Source organism: Brienomyrus brachyistius, chromosome 19 (genome assembly GCF_023856365.1).
Source record: "Brienomyrus brachyistius isolate T26 chromosome 19, BBRACH_0.4, whole genome shotgun sequence".
NCBI lineage: Eukaryota > Metazoa > Chordata > Actinopteri > Osteoglossiformes > Mormyridae > Brienomyrus > Brienomyrus brachyistius.
Genome location: NC_064551.1, coordinates 12,565,707 through 12,586,141, shown reverse-complemented (window position 1 = coordinate 12,586,141; position 20,435 = coordinate 12,565,707). Strand labels below are relative to the sequence as shown.

General features: G+C 45.2%; 1 protein-coding gene across 5 annotated transcripts in view; it reads right to left on the bottom strand.

The window, feature by feature from the left end:
* Nucleotides 1-990: 990 nt before the first annotated feature.
* The window catches only part of stxbp6l (syntaxin binding protein 6 (amisyn), like), a 42,510-nt gene continuing 23,065 nt past the window's right edge, over nt 991-20,435 (bottom strand). For 2 of the 5 annotated variants that reach the window (XM_048985432.1, XM_048985434.1), the window contains exons 3-7: nt 14,183-14,313; nt 13,542-13,707; nt 10,510-10,608; nt 6,435-6,592; nt 991-4,335 (exon numbers count right to left, since the gene is read on the bottom strand). In XM_048985432.1, the coding sequence (XP_048841389.1) occupies nt 4,312-4,335; nt 6,435-6,592; nt 10,510-10,608; nt 13,542-13,707; nt 14,183-14,313 (578 nt within the window). In that variant the 3' untranslated portion in view covers nt 991-4,311. The remainder of the gene's footprint in view (nt 4,336-6,434; nt 6,593-10,509; nt 10,609-13,541; nt 13,708-14,182; nt 14,314-20,435) is intronic. The other 3 variants (XM_048985436.1, XM_048985437.1, XM_048985435.1) reach the window with 2 other exon arrangements.

Below are 20,435 nucleotides of genomic sequence, written 5' to 3'. Positions count from 1 at the left end.
AGACAGAATACTGCCCGTGACGTCTGGCTCCCTCTAGCGGTCAAACACACTCACGTGCGCGTGTATTTTCCCAGACTTATTTTATCTAAAATTACTTCGCACTCTTTTAAAATGTATTTAGGTGCACAATTCGTATATATAAACCATTACCATAAACACATTTGTCAGTGTACTTCCTCTCTCAAGAATTGGCTTCAGTTGATACAAGCCAATAAATCACTGTTAATCTAATGCATTTCTGCAAACCTTGATTGCATTCACTAACACTGATTGACTGCAGTGTTAAGAATAATTTCATGCCAGTTACCTCACATGAAGGCATGCACAGGGCACGGGCCCCAGGCGCAGAGACAAATGCCCCCATTTTAACAACACTACAGATTCCCGAAACCTCCCAGAATACAATTTGCTTCCTGTAATTAGATTTGCCTTAATAAATAGATGTTAATTTTAACATATATGCCAAGCGTTAAGGTTGCCAAGTAGAACACTAACCTACATATGAAACTGTGCCGCTAAAATAACCTCAATATTTAAGCAATAAATTAGTTACAGACTTCCCTAATTATGTCTGTTGATTATGAACATTTAGGAAAAGCAGATCTGGAGCAGTGGCTCGAAAGGCTAAAATGAAAACTGGGAACGTTACACTGCTAAGGAATCCATATCATGGTTAATTTAAATCCAAAAATAAGACGGGTAACAAGTTCAGGTACTTCCGACCGGGGTCATGAGATATAAGCAGAAGTCGAGGAAGGTGCGTTTTCCACGGAAACTAAGCGGTGAGACGCCACAAGTAAGGCTGCCGATTTGGTGCTGGATGGTCGGCAGCGAGACAGGCAAGGTCGGGGGGGGGGGCAGCCTCTTTGGGGCGTGGGAAATCCCCCCCCCAGACCCGACGTCTGTGTGTTGTAGCACGGGACAGAAAAACAAATAAAATCAACAATTCAGGAAACCAGCTGGACCACAAACGAGACATAATCACAGTCATTCAAGTCCAACATTTTTATTAGTCACACAAACAATATAAGGATCAAAAGCTGACCTTATCTTTATAGAGACATTCTCTCGCGTAATCCCATCCTTATTAATTACAGATTTTAGACTTCGACCTTTTTGACATGCAAATCTTAATCTCATCATGATTCTTTGATGACATTATGATTTTTCCATGAAAGGACATTAAATCGCTTCTGCCATGTTAGGATAGCGAAGCTTAAAATGTATATGCCAGACAGACAGTAACAAAGGGCCAGGTTTGTTTGGCACTAAATCAGTAGGTGCGATAAGGATGATTTAACGGAACACATATTTTACAGAGTTCATTGATTAAACCCGTTAGTGCTTTTAAAGTATTCTTAATTTAAAAAAAAATCCCCAAAACAAAAAAACTGCGATAACATAACACCGGACTGAATACTACTTATCTGATTGCGAATGGGACTGGCAAGCTGTGTCTGGGCGCCCTCTAGTGGTGTTCTTCATCAGTATTTATCTCCACAATGTTACAATACAGAGTTCCTTCCGTTATCAGATTATATATATAACTCCCACGGGGAACGCAAACAGGCTTTAGGTACTGAAAGTTCCAACTACAAGACCCACGTGATTTCATTCTGTCCGATGCGTTGCTCAGTATTATAATAACTGGAAACTAATTAATTCAGAAAAAGAGACACACCGTTATTTGGAGGGGTGCACGAAATACGTTTGTGATACTCACGGTTAAAAATAAATTACAATTTAATTACTTGAGCAAAGCTTTAATTTGTCTCCCCACACTGCCACACGGATGTTCGCAGATCCTGGAAAATGCCCAAACATTATACCACAGGACTACAGAACATCAGTACTATTATTACTATTTAAAAATGATGATGAATGGGAGTTATGTCCAGTAAGGTGTGTTTGGTTTCCATTTCCCATTCCAAAAAGGCTGTAACTTGCATTTGTTTTGTTGCTTTAGGAATTCAACAACTTTCCAAAATGACTGCACTGCCTAAACTGATATTACTGTACAAATAGCAGAGACGATACATCATACTTTTTTAAAATACACAATTCACCGCTCCAAAAGATAGCGTTACCCTGGATAATTCTAATGTGGAATACAGTTTTACGTTACATAAGCAGCGTGTTGACATACAGCAGGTTGTTAGTTTAGGATTTCAGGAAAAAGGCACAGATAAAGAATCATTGCACTTTAAATGTTTGTCTATCCACACATCACAGATTATAAAAACAGGGAACAAAGGATAAGCATATTCGATAAAATGGTTTAATGCATTGGCTCAATTATAGTACACACAACTCTAGAACAGTTCCTATACCACATTTACACACTTTAACAAAAAACATAAAGCTTACAGTCAACAATGCAACTCTGACCACAAATATAAATGCTCAGCTACTAAATCCTTCGGTGTAGATGGTTCTTTTAATGCACAAATATATTAAAAATCGGCACATAACACACATTACACATAAGATGCCCTGATGTTGAACAGCATCTCGCCCAAGATCGCCTCCTGCAGCTCAGATCCAGCACTGCAGGTGGTCCCCAGGAAAAGCCTATCGTTTGCACATGGACACTTCAGACACACAGACCACTGCATGGTGGCAGTGGTCAGATAAGCCTAGTAGAAACACGCTGTGAAGCAGAGAACATCGCATGAGAAGTTACTAGAAAGGTAGGAAATAAAATGAGATCTTTTTTTGGCCTTTTAAACATACCATCCAGTAAACAACATCCTCTTGTCCTTAATTCAACATATTCATAACTCAGGAATCCATACTGTCTCTTTAAATCACCTTAAAGCACTGAACCGAGTTGTTTGAGCATATTTGGGCACAGAATAAGCTTGCACCACAGTGAGGACCAAGACCTCGCTGCAGTAACCGCCCCCTACAGCAGCGGCAGGTCAATGTCAGCCACATCACCTTCTTTTGGTCTTAGAGCTAATAATCGCTATGGAGACTATCCAGAATGTGACGAGCCTCCAAACGTCCAGACATCTACTCACATAACCAACTCAGACAAGCCTCCTCATCTCTCCTCCTGGGTAACCTGACAGTCTTTATCAGTGTCACCACAGCACAGGCCAAACTCTGACCCCATCACCACTTCTCCTGATACAGCTAAGCTCCGCCCCCAACCACCTCATTATGGCAACAACCAGGTTATTTAGGGAATGAGCGGAAATCTGTAAAACAGACATTATTTACATAAAGCAGACAAACATGATACGGCAGCTACTCCATTTATATAAAAAGTACAATGGACTCTGATGCTAAATTTCATTGGACTTAAAATTCCGCTGATTAAAACATGGTGATGGAAAGATTAATTATACAAGAAATCTTCATATAGAGTAATGAGGTTATTTCATACTTGATCACTTGGGAGAGGGGAAAAAAGAGATTACAGTTCTAAATGAAATTTAATTATTGTTATAATACCCCAAAGAATATTCACGTTAGGTTACTTTAAACAAAGGGGGGGGGGGGGGTTCCTTTGTTATCTGTTTTACTTTCTGGAATATTTATAAAAACTTCTTAGTCGTTTGCAGTGACAGTAATCATTCAATGTACAATATCTGTCTGTAGTCATGTTATCATTTAAATCAATAATGTGAAGATGAAGCAAATCCTGGACACTAAACCATAATATAGTGTAGAGGGGAGGAGGGCATGAAGGGAATATAGTGGGGGGGGGGGGGGTTTACGATTTGTAAACACTTTTAAATAAACACACATCACTCTTCATAGAGCAAAACTGAGTTTAGCTCTTAAACTATGGCAGCAGCTTCAGAAAGTAGTACTGGAAATATTTTATATACGGCGGGAAAAAGGAATGTCTGAAAGTTTGATTTCACATTCTAAAGTCTCAGAGGACAGAGGCTGCCAATACGCTACAATTTTACATGCAACTCGCAGCGCTTCTGGGCATTTTACAGAAGCGGACATAATGAAATACACTACTGTGTCATAACAGTGTCGGCCTTCAGGGGGCAATGTCGAGACCGAAAACAGGGGCTGGTCGGTAAAAGGTTTTAGCGTAGCCTAGCGAGTGGGCGGCAGGCCACAGGGAAGTATGCGGCGCGACCTGCATGCTAAACGGCCCACGGACAGGCAGCTGGCTAACGGAGATCCAGGTCAGATGTTCACTCAATATCCAGGTGTGCAGGTAAAACTCATTAGTGATAATGGCATACAAGAAATAAGACGTTAAAAATATTAATACAGTTAGAAAGGTGTCCCAGAGGATCATCACTTCTCACATCCAGGCAGATCCCTTGGGGGTTTGGCTATTTAACTCTTGTGCTTCATGGCAAGCTGTAGGAGAAAAGAAAATGGGTCACTCACAGGACACTGCATGTGTCATTCACTGGTCACACACAGGACACTGCATGTGTCATTCACTGGTCACTCAGAGGACACTGCATGTGTCATTCACTGGTCACTCACAGGACACTGAAATTGTCATTCACTGGTCATTCATAGGACACTAACATCAGGAAGTTATTTAGAAGATGCACATGTCATTCACAGGTTAGTAGGTCATTCACAGATCTTTACCTCATTTAATCAGGCTGGCAAAATATTATGAAAGTCAACGCAGGCACATTTATGGTGGACTTTAAGGTGGAAAAAACATTTCAACTAAGACACAATTTGACACTGCAAATTCATTTTTACCTACAGTAATTAAAGTAATACTACAACATTCGCTCAGAAACCAATATGAAGAAATCCATGATTCATATGTGTTTTGACTGTGCGAGGACACACACATAGATAGGCGGTGTAAATCCCCCTAACACAGAACTGGACTCAAGCCCTCACCACAATGCCCACTATCAACAATTAAGTCGGATCAGAGAACAAATGGAGCCAAACAATCCTAGAAAATTAGTCATCCAGTCTGAAATCCCCAAGCCTTCTACACTATTATTTTACAACACCAGGGGGCAGCAAAACACAAAAATCCTGCACAAGCCAAGTCTGTGACTGTGGATTTACGGACACCTGCTGTAAATGAGGATCGGGTATCAGGAGTACATCAGGAACCATACAATGATCCACTCCCACTCTGAATGGCTGATAAGGTTTTTGCACATTAATTTTACTGCAAACAGTGAATAACCTACTCACTTCAAAACCTACAGGTTTTAACAACTGCTTAAATAATTCACGTTTCAATTACGAAATACACTTTCTGTACTTAACTAATATTTTAGTTCATCTGTATGAATCTTCGAAGTACAAGAACATTGCACCAGAAGGAAGCTATACGTCAAATTCTCACAAAAAAGTGATACATTTATCCAGCAAAAAAAAATAAAAATTCACATGCCGTCATCAACATTAAAGTTATAAAAACAAGGACGTCAAACATTAGGTGGCTCTTAGACGACAAAAGCTTAAGAGTGCAGTAACTGTGCTATTTATAAACACAGTAAGGCAGACTTGTACAAAAAGTAGCTTTCACTAAGGTGTTTAAAATTACTACCAGAAATTAGAGTAATTAAGCATCTAGTTGAATTAGCACATCAATAGCTTGTATAAGGTGGCAGAGTAATGAGCTGTGGGAAGGTGAACATCCCAGCGTGCTGGAAAGCTGTCCCTCATTTTCACCTCGTGGGGAATTAATTTGTGGCCGGCAAGAGGCCAGCATACATGAAGGAGACCCCATCAAAGCACAGTCACCGTGATTCATTATTCATTCATTCATGTGTTTATCAGACGATGCCCGACACGAGAAGCTTCTGACAGCAGGACCACCATCAGCCAGGACCTCAGAGCTGCATGACCACAGCGCCACTAAGCTCGGCAGAAACACAGAGGAGGGGCGCGGGCACACATGCCCCCTTACGCGGGGTCAAGCGGCTACCTTTTAATACGGGAAAAATGAGAAACGAAATTATGAGGATGTCAAAGCATTTAGTGTTGCCAGAGTGCACTCAGAGAAGCAGGTAGGAACGAGAGAAACATGCCCCAGGTTTGTCTGACAAACTCACAGGACAGTAACTGGCACCCCCTGGAGGCCGCAAAGTCAATAGCCCCCTGCCACCCCCCCCAAACACACCAGGTGCAGCATCAGCCAAATTAATAATGCAGATCCTACCCAGGGCTGAACCCCGCAGGACAAACTGATGCGGTTACTTCTGCACGCACTGGACTGACACACAAAGGGATGCATGACCGGGGTCACAGAAGCACAGCTGCACCGTGGGTCAGAGCACATCTGCAGACCAAAGCACCTGCAAAGGGAAACGCCGGCTACCCGAATAAGGGTTTGTGGGCGAATCTGCTCTAACAGTTACACCCCTGGCTTCCTCCCATACATCGGGGGTTGAAAGTAGCATCCTCACCACACCTAAACCTGTAATTACCAGTCATGCATCCCCCCCCCCACAGTACCAGAACCTCACCTTGTGTGCTGTGTCTGCGAACTGCTGCGCGCTGTTCATCAGCTCCCCGGTCTTCTCCTCGGCCCGGCCCAGTCGCTCACCGCGCTCGTTCAGGGCCTGGCTGGCCTTTTGTACCGCACTGGTCACGCTGTCGGCGGCCGAGTGCAGGATGCTGTTACCTGGGGATGACACCAGGGCGGCAGCAGTGAGCGACTCCAGTATTCAGGGTTTCCGGAAGAGGAAATCATGTTTTATGTATTATGATCATTTTGCACTTGAAAATGCTGAAAGCACATGCTTTAAGTGGTTTACACTAGCTCTGAATAGAGAGAAATAAATCAAAAATGGATAATAAAACAAATTCAAAGACAAAACACACTATGAAGGCAACAGAGCGGCTTGTATAATATGATCAAATTTAAAATAAACATGGAGAGCAGAGGCAAGCAAAACAAGCCCTTCAAAACAAGACTGCTGATTGAAGCAAGACCCTCTAATCAAGAGACAGGGCGTTCAGGACCCCCGATGTGCGAACACGACACGTGTGGAGCAGTCCCTCAATGCTGGGCTCTCCTCCGCCAGGGCCTAACAATTCAGCAGAACGCCAGGTTTCTCAGACAGAATGCAGACAGAGGGGCAGCACTGTCACCCGGATAAATGTGGCAGGAAACGCTTAAGAGGCAGAGAGGCCTCTGACACAAACGCACAGTGGAGAGGAGCAGCACACAGACCTGGGCTGCTCTGTCAGGGTGCATCCCAGCCGTATTTGCTCACATGTATGTACACATCGATAAGTACTCAGCTACAGATACAGCGATGACAGGTACATCATCCGGGCCAAGTATGGCGATCCATCCCCCCAGCCCCACCCCGTCCGACCCCCAGCCAGCCCCACCCCGTCACACACCGCTGCCCACGTTGTGTCACCAGGGACGATAGCGCCATTCCGCTTGTGGGCAGCGGAGACGGGACCCAGCTCTTCACTGGAGGGGGGGGGCGTCTGATCAACGATGAAACAACACACAAAAGGCTTGAGCAGGGGCAGGGCCACCCACAGGAACAAAGCCGGCTTCTCATTGCACGTTGGCGGGGGGGGGCTGGCAGGGACGCCGATGCGGGCTCCGGCCCATCTAAGGATTCCCACAGTGACATTTCCAAAAAATGCATCTTAACCCATTTTTTCCAGCACTGATTACTTCCTGTTAGAAACCATCAAGCGTCGCAGTGGCGACTGACCCGGGATGTCGGGCTCGTTTCAGTGAGAAAGGAATCTTTTCTGGGCGGCTGTGGAAAATACCCCTGCAGCCACATCCACATGCATCTCGGCTCCCCACTCTGAGCGGGCTTCTCCCACAAGCCCACATTCCGCCAGTCAAGCTGGATTCCAGATAGGTTTTTGTGGGATTCGACGGCAGGAGACCATTTCGGCAAGTAGGTCAGAAGGTTCACGTTAAGTAGAGTCATACAGAGGGACAGGCACACCAACGCTGCCGGGTCACGGTCTGGCCCTCCATGAACCAGCCAGACGAGTAGATTCAACTCCGGCAGAGCTGCTCCGATTGGCTGCAGGATGAAGCGCCGATGGCAGAGCAGGACCCCGGAGTGACGGGCGGCCTGAAGCTCCACCGAGGCTGTAGAGGCTCACCGGGGCCATGCATGAGCAATTACCATAGTAATCAGGCATTCAGAAAAAAGTGCAGCCATTTTCTAAAGGTTTTAAGGTACAGGAATAAAACAAAGCGAAAGGGGACAACCCACTAGGCTTTTAGAAAGGCTTAATAATACACTCAGAAGGCTGGCTGAGGACAAGGAACTTCACGTCTAACACTCTGAAGGAGCATCCTGAAACAACTTCGCCACTAAAAGTACGTATTTTACTTTCAATCGCTCAATATTCAATCTCATAAGAATGTTAATGCCCTCTGAAGAATAAAAGCCGATGCTTTCGTTACCCCTGCAATCAGCCATTTTGTGCTCTCTCATCGGAAAAGCCGACATTGTGTTTCTCATCATCGCAGTGGCGTTGCTGAACATGGCATCCCATTCAGAGAGAGCCTCCAGTGATGCGCACTGGCGAACACTGGCTCCTCAGCCAATCAAACGGAGGTTGAGCAGACATGTACACCTGGTGGGCGACTGCTCGGCGAGGATCCTTGCGGCGCCTCAGGAACTGGGACTGCAGTGGGACAGCGAGAGACCAGTTCAAAATGTCACGCCGCCCGGCAAGATGCTGCCAAGAAGCGTCCTAAGGAATTGTGACCTTTTCCACAGAACAATGTTTCTTTTTCCAAGCCGGACACAGGAATCGGCATTCTGATCAAGGCTTGGACATCATCTGAGACCAGCACTCCATTTCTCATGTAAATGTAGGTATTCACATCTGTCCCAAAAAGACCTTTGTCCTCGTGTCTATACGGCATTCTGTGGGGCCCCCCCCCTTGCCCAGTTCTGTATTCTTCATTGGAAATTCACTAATCTTAAGGGTGATAATGACATTTAACCACCAAACCTCATTCCCCTTCCACTTGACCTCAGAACCTGGTGAGCCTGAGCAGTTATAAGCCTCAGAACTTAAACACTGAACAACACGGAACATTCCAGAAAAAATAGCCGTGGTGCTAACTGCCGGTCACCTTTAATGTCTCCATTTCCTACAACATCACTCACAAGCTTTTCTGTCAGACATAGCCGATCCTCTGTCCTCTTATAGGCTATAAACATCATGGAGTGATGTGCAAATAATGCCCTTTGTCAAGCACCCTTCAACTGAACGGGCTTTGTTTGATGGAACAGGGCCCTTAAACGGCAGACACTCGCTTTAACTGACCCACAGCAGAAACTAAATCTGAGGTCATTAACCGTAACCCTGACCCTGATGTGGTACCTTTCTCATAACAGACCTACCTGCGCTGCCACTGGAAGCTTCATAATAGGCAAACTATTACTTTTGCAGAAGATATTAAGGCATTAAACCAAATGTTTCTCAACCCAGTCCCTTCACCCTGCGCAAGTTCTTTTTCCAGGCCAGTCCTGCAGAGGTTCACTGGGAGCTGGAAGGCAGCAAAAACGTGGGGGTCCCAGAGAACCGGGTCGAGAAACACTATAGGGCTGGTGTGTGGATCAGCAGGCTGTGACTCTCTGCCTGTGATCAGAAGGTTGCCGGTTTGAGTCCTGGGACCAGCACAGCGGTGTCGGTGTTGAGCTCCTGAGCAAGGCCCTCAACCCCCAGCTCCAGGGACGTTGCATGCTGGCTGACCCTGTGCTGTGACCCCCCCGCCCCCCCCCCAGCTTCCTCTCGCCTGCATATGCATCTGTGTGTCCCATGAAGAGCAAGAACGGAGAAGGTGAAAAGAGAATATCCCCACCGGGATTAATAAAGCATCACTATTCTGGGGCACAGTTATGAGCAGCTGTACAACACGCCGGGTCGCCCACAAGCAAGCAGAGCCAAAGCAGGCCGACGGCGGCGTGTCCAAACAGGTTATACAAACGAGGACGGGAAGTTTACATTAGGTTTCACTAGTTATATATCACCTCCTAGTCAAACAGAGACATGAATACCACGGATATGAGACAATCCCCATTTTATCACTGCAATTGCCTAAGCAAGCAATTAACACTCCCAGTTACGACATCACTTCCCACTCCGGCCAATGGTGTTATGGTCGGCGTGAAATCACTAAAATATGCATCTGAGGTTAAAGCTGTTGCAGCGACAGGCAACATTCGAAGACTAATTTAAGACCTGACAAACCTAAGGCTACACAATCGATGGCTGGTAGATTACACTCGAGCCTATAACAAAAGCCAGATGTGTATGTATGTAACATGTGTTAAGCAGCTGTGTTTAAGAAAATAAGATGAGAGTCACTCTGTATTCATGTTTTTTTATGGTGTAAGCTCCCCCTACACAGACATTCCACCATTCATCACTCCACAAACCCCAACAGTGAGAAACAGATCCAAGCAGTTTGTAACTCGGACTATAATTCACGGAATCCAAGGTAACACGACTTGTTATTTGGTTCCACTTTGCAGTCATTAGCAGAATACTCGTCCTGGTCGCAGAAGGACCCGGAAGGTTCCTGGGACTTACCTTTCTTTGGAGGCCGTTTCTGGCTTGATACCTTGGTATTCCTCATTCCGTGCAAAAACATCTTGCAACGCAACATGACTGAATTTACTGAGCATGCTTCTGGGGCAAAGAACGACAAAAAAAACACAAGGTCTCAGTTCCGGGTAAGATGCCACGACGTTTATCCCTGAGGCGTTACGTATGGGGGGGTTACGGCGGTCAGGCAGCGCAGGTCAGGCAACGTGTGGGTGCGAGATCTTTAAATGATTTTAAATGGCATTATTTTTTTAAATGCATGTTTGGTCATGAGAAAGACGGAAAAAGCAGCCCCTACTTATATTATGCCTTCAGATGCAGTTAGGAAAGTCAGCAGATGGAATTCCTGGATGGAAATAAGCAGCACGATTAAGAGCGATTTCACCTTTACAGCGGCAGCCACACACGCCACACAGCAAAGATCCTATCACACTACGGCCACCGCGGTGACAATGGAACCGAAAGGAGTGGGATGTACAAATTTATCCTTGTTTATGTGGCACTGAATAGTCACTGCCATTTGCCAGCTGCTCTCCTCACCATTTCAGGGGTCAAAAATGCCAGGCTGTCATTCACAGCCTCCTCCAGCAACAACACCACAATCCAGAGCCCTGTGAAACATCACTGTACAGTGCACAACTGCATATCAGATCCTTAGCATAGCTAATCTGAAGTGACTTGCACACGATCCAATATCTCTGGATGTGCCGTTATGAAGAACAGACTCAGTGCTGGGATTTAAATACGACCACAGTCCCAGTACAGTAATCATTGGACCACGACCCATAACGGCAATACAATGCCGTCTTAATACCATTCAGGGAAGAGAAAGTTCCATTGTTGCAACAATGACAATTATCAGTTTGATTTATATTCTCCATGCAGCCAAACTGTATGGCTGATTTTTCATGTTAACATTAGCACTGCCCAGATGCCTATATTAAAGATTCAAGAAAATCAGCAGTACTAATAACAGTCTATTACCATCATCATTACACAGCAGTTATTTAACAGCCATGGCTACAGACAGAATACAAATCCAAGTTGGAGTTCAGAAAGAGGCAGTTATTGGGAAACAAGGTTCCACAAATGTGTATTATATTATATTATATTATATATATATATATATATATATATGCTGTGATTAACCCCAGATTAACCACAGTCCGTCGCAGAGCAGATACATGCACAGACTCCCATAAACAGCAAAAAACATGCTGTTATTTTTTTTTTAAAGGAAAATAAAATTGTAAGGTCCACATATACAGCTTCACTCTGCACGGGACCATTAATTAAGGTGACACTCCAAACATTGATACCAAACTCCATCCCCAAAATGCAAAGTGATTCTCCCTGAAGACACAAAGATAACCCGCAAAGACTGACATGGAATGGAGCCTTAACACACCGCCCTACTGACAGGCATGAGCTCTGAGCTTCTGTCCGACCAAAGCGTGAGAGTACAAATATTCACAGCCTCTTGCTCTGCTCCCAATGTCGTGTGATTATGCCAACACTGGCCGGATTTCCCAAGCAGAACCAACGCAGCGTCACACACATGCCTTAAGCCAGAACAGAGAAACCTTATTACTGCGTATCAGAGGTTAGGATAGTCACCAAGGCACCAAATGAGGCTTACTGCGCACACAGCTTCCGGCATTTCATGGAGGAACTCAGCCGGCTATTAAACAACGTGTTTCTACAGCCACAGTGACATTTATACACTCAGCTGAGAAGTCAGGGCTCTGCTTGATACTAAACCCATTTTCAAGCACACAGAGAGGTCATGTGACCTAGCGCAGCGCCGAAGATGTACCCGACACAGTTATTGTCCCACACCCGAGCAGCCACATCATCATTGTTTTGCACTGGTGTGAGACTTAAACTGGGAGGGGCAGGAAGACTGAGGAACCACTAGGACCCCTCCCCTTCAGGATGGCCCAGTCGCAACTATTCGCCACTATAGATTCATTTTCTGAATGGCTAAATAGATGAGATCCCACCTTCTTCAATATGCTCCAATAGCAGCCTAAATAAGAGTCAATAGCCAGACTACAGCACACTCGATCTTCCGGGGAAGCAGCAAATATAGCCATTGACCTCAGGCCACAATTCATCCCGGAGGAACGTTCACAGCCTGTCAGCTGTGGTCAGGAACTTCAGCCTAATGGATCAATCCCTGATTAAAAATGACTCAAAGGCACTCAAGCTTAAATAAAAGGCAGCTTAAATAAGCAAAGCAAATAGACACTTGCGTTCAGTGCATGAAATGCGGTCGCCAGCAATGCATCTGTTCCATTTAATGACGTCTCATCGGCAAGCATCACCCCGCCCAAATTTGTTTGTCCATGAGTGCATTAATCCTCAGCTGAAGGCGTTAGTACTCCGAGGACTGGTCTTTCAAATTCCTGGAATCCATCTTTTGAATGGTGCCAATTGCTTTACTATCTGAAGGCTTCCAAGAATCATCAACATGTAACAGCACTGTACTGTTGACATTTGCATAGGCCAGCGCTCTAAAGGAGCAACCTCATCCTGCTTGGCCCTCAGCCCTGAAGACGATCAGATAGACGTAGGAAAGGCTTTCTGAACTGTGTCACTTATGCTTCAAACCAAATTGCAAAGAGCAAACTACATCACAAAAACAAGCATTGCACGTACTTTGTTAGTTATCAACAAGCGAACGTCAGCAACAGTAGTGAAGTGAAACTGACCCACAAATCGATTAAGCATAGAAATTATGGTATGGCCTGATCTGGCCTCCTACATGCCCTTGATTTGGTTGGACTGGCTTACTGTCAGGTCCAGCATCCAGATAAGACAGAACACATACCTAGCTTACCTTCAGGTGACCCAGAAAACAGCCACAGTCACCCCAATTATTCCTCTTGAGTTCACTGAAAAAGCAGCCCCGGACTCTACAGAATGAAAGCCGCTAGCATTTCGGCTGTGAGACTTCAGGGTCAAAACGGCAGCATGTTCAGGGCAGGGGCAGCGTAAATGCCTTATTGTCATACCTCCGAGCAGCTTGGACTGGCAGTTGACAAACTCTGGTTTGCGCTCTCCGCTGTGCCGTTGGCAGGTATGGTGCAAGACCTGGACAAACATGCACTTCTCCCCTGCGGAACCCGCCACCCACTGGTCGGAGGCGTTGTCAAACACCAAGTCAAACTCTGGACAGTCCTGGGGAACAGGGGGTGCAGAGGATAGCCACGCATCAGGAGCCCAAATAAAACCAACACAGCACTTGGTCAGATGTTATGACACGCCTGGTGGGCATCACCTACGGATTTCATTTTGGAACCACAGGAGCTCAGTTATACAGAGATAAGAGCCTATGGAGTGTTGCAGATGAAAACCAAGGGAAAAAAACAATAAAAAATAAATAGTAGATAAATTAACAGTGTAGACATAGTTTGCACAGAAGAAAAACAATGCTGGAAGCCAAGGTCATAAATGTGTTTAATAACCCTACCCAACCATTACTACATCAAAACTCTAATGGGATTATTGCGACGCTCTAAGAAAATACTTTGATTTTGTTTTTCAGAGTGTCACTCCCTTACGCCTAGAATGCCAATACATGCTTCTCTGACCCAAAAGATCTACTTTCAGATTTACCCTTAACCCTCATCACTCTCCAATCCAAAGCACTCACTCGATTAGGGTCGATGCCATTGACCTGACGAAGCTGGTCCATGCTCCACTGAGACCTCCTAGCGAAAGAGGAGGAGCCTTCGAACTGCTTCACCTTGGTGATGGACAGCTGTGGGGGCTTCTTGTTTGTAACTGGGGAGGAGAGAGAATAAAGGGGGGGGGGGTCAAGGTAAAAAGTAACACTGCAGGAAGTCATGATTTTATACGAATCAAAAAAAGGCTGGCATAGGACAGACAGCCAATTACAGCCAGAGAGACGCGTTACATCAGTACGGCGCTTGGATAAGAGCTGCAGGCAGCAGCAGATTATTATTTTTCACTATGACAATATATCACATTCCTCAGGACCAGGCTGAAAGTTGACAATTCGGCCGGTAATTCAAATGAGATCAAATACAGGACCTATGGGAGTGTGAAAATGGATAAAGGGTTGTCCGGGACAGGGGTACTCTGATCCAGTCCTATTTTTCAGAGCACATTCTAGAAGGTAAAAATGAGAATTTACAGGAAAAGCCAGCTTCCTCCACTCTCACAGTCGCATCAGGAAACAGGAGGTTCGACAACAGGTGACTTCACCCTTGGCAACGGTAACTCGTGATCTCCCTTGGGGCAGCGTTCAGCCCGAACACTGGAGATCACCCATTCTACTCATTCAAAAAAGTAAAAATAACACTGAACTGGGCCTGGTAGCACAAAGGGATTCCTACAGAGCATATTAACGCTTGGAAGATCATCCAAGCCCACGTAATTAATCAGATCAATTTTAGCCTATGTGCTATAATTTAGCCTCTCTGAGTTATTGATTTCTACCATCTTCTGGATGCTCGTGCTTGAACATACATTTACATACTTCAGAGGTGACAGGACCTGCATTGTTTGACTTGAGTAATGTATCTATGGCTTAATAGGCCTTTCAGTAATCCTAGAGCCTGGAGCTGCTACAGATAAGTCCTACAGACTCGCTTTAGCACACAACTGCTTCTCTTTGCTATAAGCACGGCAGCCTGTATAAGGCTTGTGTGACGGTGGTTGTGTCATTAACATCTTATCGGCAGACATTCAGGGGGTAATGTTAACCATTAACCACCAATTTTGCAGTTGAGAACCTGGTGCAACCTTGGACTCATCACAGTATCCACCTCAACCAACTGTAAAGATTAATGCACTGTACCCCGTCGTCGCTTTTCGAACCTTAATTTGTAAAGCGAACCAGGCGATACACCTTCAGGATTAGTTAATGATCGATGCAGGTTGTTTTTCCTGTATCTTATTTCCATTTAGAAAGGGTCGCCCCATCTCTGCTCCCGCTTCCACAACTTCCCATGAATCCTTTGTGTTATTAAACCAGAAGTCTGAACTGTAGGAGAAATCTACTCCAAACGCCGTAAAAGGAGGGCAGCTTTGATATGTGCTGCCCTGAAAATCATCAGCAGGTGTCACCGATAATCACCCGAGCATTCAGCCCGGGAGTACACATGCAGTGCGGCTACTTCAATCATTTTGCTGCTCCCCCCCCCCCCCCAAGCCAAACCTCTACTTCCCCACCCTGCCATCTGCACTGAGTCATCCCCAGCACAACAGGCCTCCCTCTCTCTCCCTATATTTTCACACCTAGAGGCCTGAGTAGGTCACTCTGTGCGGAGGCACTCTCATTTGTCCATCGAACTTTTGTGGACCCCAATAAATGTAACACTGTGTTGCCAGTTTGTTACCAAATTGGCCGACAACCTCGGGATACAAAGGAAATGTTCTGTTGGGTTTGCAGGGATGGACTGTGGAATCCTGTGCTTTCTGAGGAACAGAGAAAATCTTCTCCCAATCTACACTTTGTGCATTTCACTCACTCACTCACTAATCCATTGGGACTCACACATGCAGAAAAGCAGCATATTGTCTATTGCAAAGTGTTTGGGGACTAAAACCACGATAAAACTCTTTGCTCTTTAGACATTCGCATAATTCTAGGAGGAGCACTGCCTTTCATTAGGACACCAGCGCGTTTCACCCTTTCACAGTTTCTCCTAAACATCCAAAAGCCCCTGCAGAGCCTCAGAGGGCGCGGTACAAGCGCCTTCCTCTCTCCTAGCTGCTGCCTCCCAGCATGCACAGCGCTCCCCTCCGCCCAACACTGATGTCAGCGCCTCCTCTCTGCTGATAAGGAACAGCACACATTCCAGGGTGAATTTCTTCGCAGCCAGATCATCCAAAAACCTCCTGCAGCTGAAGTCTGACTTATCCTTACCGCTAAGGTCATAATCATTAACCCCCGGCCAAAATAGAACAAAACATTTTTTTCTCAGAAAAATAACTAGTATTTAAAGTGCTTATGAGAACTGCTTCCAAAAGGACAAAGACAATTTCCAAGAAGTTTGATGGAAGTATTTTATTGGTGTACTTAATTTAAACAAGGAAAGCATGGCCAAGATTGGCCCTCTGACATTTAATATCCAATAGGGTAACCCTTCTGACTCACACCTGACAGCAAGTTCTCACTGTAGTTTTCACAAGGTTTGCACAGGTCCTGAATGATCGAAGACCATTCATCCAAGGGAAACTGCTCAAGCTCACGCAAAATTAGACTGTTTTTGAGAGTGGACCTTAACTTTGAGCTTTCACCAAAGATTCCCAATAAGACTGCGATCTTGGCTTTGACACAGCCACTCCAGGACCTTGACTGGACGTTCCTCAAAGGGTTCTGGACTACCCGTGATATTTACTTTGGGTCACTATCTTGCAGCGACAACCCACAGCCAGATTGGCAGCAGATTTCTTCAAATCGTTCTTTAAAATGTCAACATAATCACCTTTAATCATTATGCCATGTACAAGGACAGGAAACCATGTTCTGGAAACAGCAAAACACAGCATTATGCTCCCACCGCCTTGGTGGACTTTGGGAACTGTGTGTTTAGGGTTGAAGGCATCTCCCTTCCTATGGCAGAAAAGATACATCCACATGCCCAAACAGCTTCAGTTGTGTCTCACCAGACCAAAAGGACAGACTCCCAAAATTCTTCCAACTTTGATAACTCCATTGCTCACACACGGCATTTCCTTGGCCGATGACCTCAAAGCTTCTCATTATGAAGAGTGCTCACAACAGTTGTGTTTGAGACGTCAAGTCCAGAAGAGGCCAGTTCGTTGACAATGTCCTTTGCAGTGATCTGGGGGTTCTTGTTGGCATCTCTGATTATTTTCCTCTCCAAAGTCTTTGAAATATTGCGCTTGCAACCACGCCTGACAGAATGGGTCACTTTGAATTTTGCAATGATGCAACGTACAGCTGTTCTGGAAACAGCGAAAGGCTTGCAATTGGCCGTATAGCCGTTCCCCTTAAGATGAGCATCCACTATCTTTTCTCTGAGGTCTGTACTTATTTCTTTGGTTTTTGGCATGATGAAATTACGAAGAATGTAAGCATGATTCCTCTCGATCTTGCCTTTAAGTACCACTAGCCCTGCTCATTCCAGTCCATTTGTTAGAGTGTAGTGCTAATTGATCGAGCCAATCACGTCATATGGGCTTCATGTGTGGTAAACATTTAACTTTACTACAATGCTTCCTGACCAGTCCACATGCGGCTAATCATTTTGACCATCCCAAATTTTCAATAAAATTGATAAACAGCAACATGGAAGCTGTTTGTAAAATTAAAAATGTACCAATTGGAGGTTTTTATACTGACGAATGTTTTGCTTTGTAAAGTTTGCAAAATTATGTTAAAACGGGACATAAATGTCCCATTTCTCATAGGGCGCTAATAATAGGGAGACCTGATAACCCGTGTTAGGGAGGACACACCGAGCTCGGACAGGGTTTTTAAAATACCGCTTTAATTAAAAGAACCTGGATCTCAGTTAAGCACCGAGTTCTTGCTGCGTGCTAATTGGTCAGTCTCCTATAATCATGCATATGCCGCTAATTTTAACGTGTAACAGCTGGACGAGTTTTTCAATCAAAGCAGTCAAAGCTCAAGAAGAAGGGAGCTATTTAGCCGAGCGCAGGTGCCTTTCAGTTTCTTGAAGTGTCCTCCCTCACATGGAGTTTCTGGTCAGCCTAGCTAATAATTATGGCCCGAACTACACTGCCCTCCGTGATAAGACTTTGTACAGGTGGATATATACTTATTTAGCAGGATTTTTGGACATGAAGATGCAATGGTTAGTATCAGAATTTACGACGTGCACATAATACATTTACCGGTATTCAAACCACGCACTCAGATACTTCATAAAGATTCGTAAAGTCTATCTACTGCTTTAAAAATGATTATAGCTCTTGCATGCAAGATGGTAGGAGCTCTGATTGCGCCACATGCAGGGAAGAGCCACTTGGATTAGATCAGAAAATACAGGCGTAAGTGGAGGCTGACAGGGCCCCGAGAAAAGCACAAAATGCTCGGCTACGACAGGCTTCTGATTGGACAGACTTATCCAATGAATCTTTGTCGTACAGAAGGAAATTAGCTTTTTGCGTGTGCGATGACAGAATGGCGATTCCATGGGGCATTCACATAAGCAGATGTGTGATGGTCTGAAGAAGCTGGCCCGGACTCCGCAGAGTTTACATGACAACACACAACACGGCAACAAAATTCTCAAACAAATCTCCAAAACAATTATTCTAATTAAAACCAAACCTAGTAAGTTTGTTGTATTATTTCGATCTTCACAGCCTGTATTCCCACCTGGTGCCAAAAAAACTGAAGACACTCCAGTGGGATAAAGTCGGGGGTACAAAACCGAGGAAAGTTACAAATTAAAACCGACAATCTCCATCTTCAGCGAGGAGGTGGTAACTGATCTTTCCTGACCAGGATTCTATCAAATCTCTAAGGCCACCCATCAAATAACACTGCATTGGAAGAGCTTCTTTCCCGATTAAGGCTCTCTATTACACAGCACTAGCGTAACTCAGGATCATTCTGCTAATTTCCTCCGTATGCAGGATGAATGGGACTGAAACCAGATATAGCAAAGTCTGCAAGCCTTGAGAGTGGCAAGGTTGCCAAATTGGGCCTATAGAGAGAGGAAGAGCCCAACTGCAAATGCCAGGACACGGTGGATATAAGATGCGAGCGAGTCGTCGGCTCGCAGAAACAAACAGCCCCGAATGACAGGCGCGTCACCGTCCGCTAGGCGGACCGGGCGCCGGGTCACGCCCGAGGCGGCGAGCAGAGCATCCCCTCTCGGCAGGGGTGCGAGAAAAACATGGGAAATCCAAAATGTGCCACATTGAATGTTCCCCTCGCTTGATCAACGAAAGTCTGCCACCTCCGTTCCTGCCAAATTTCTGGCTCCTTCAAGAACTCCCATTGGTTTAAAGACTCGTGGTGACGGGTTCAAATAGGAAAATAAAGAATCTGGCGTGTTATCCCCCCGTGTTGTCAAAGATAGCTGGACCGGCACTGCTCTTGTGAGCCAGTTATTATGGCTGTAGGACGCTGATGTTATTCACGGGGTATTTTCTACAGAGTCTGACTCATTGACACATAAAACAGCCCCCAGAAAAAAATATATAAGAAAAACCAACCCCACAATGACACCTGGAGAGCTAAGCAGTCCTTTTGTTTTTAAGGCACATTGAACAGCGACCCACCCATGTGATTTATCCACATGCCGCGTCTCAAAGCACAATGCGCAGTGCACTTCAAGCCCACTGCATGGTAACTGGCTGCTTACGCTAAATAAGCAGAGGGGCCTTGGCGATGACGATGCCCACAGACTTCAAATGACAGAAAAATAGGTTGGTTTATTATTGGAGTCAATAGCATGTCACTTGTTCCCCAATACTACCTTGAATGGTACGCTCTACCATCCATCTCCTACAGAATCAGAGCCATTTGGACGGCCAGTGCGGGGATTGGGGGGGGGCAGACCCGGTGAGATCCTGGAGCAGGAGGATGAGACCTCAGGAGATGAATAATGAGGAGACAGCCTGTGTCTCCCAGTATGAGAACCACCTTTCATCACGAGGGTGACAGGATAGTAAGCAGCAGTGGACAGTTCAGATTCAGGAAGTACAAACCCAGACCAAGATTTTATACTCAACTGGTTTGTCTGTAGTAGTGGTATAACAGTGGGCATCTCAAATCAAATTACAGGTGGGGTGGGGTGGGGGGGGGGGGGGTTGGGGGGGGCAATGAAATGTTAGAATTCAGGTCCATTTAAATTGAAAGCCATTACCTTAAAAGTGCATCACAGTAGCACTCAGAACTTAATAATGCAGACATTCTAGCTGAGCTGAAAAATATC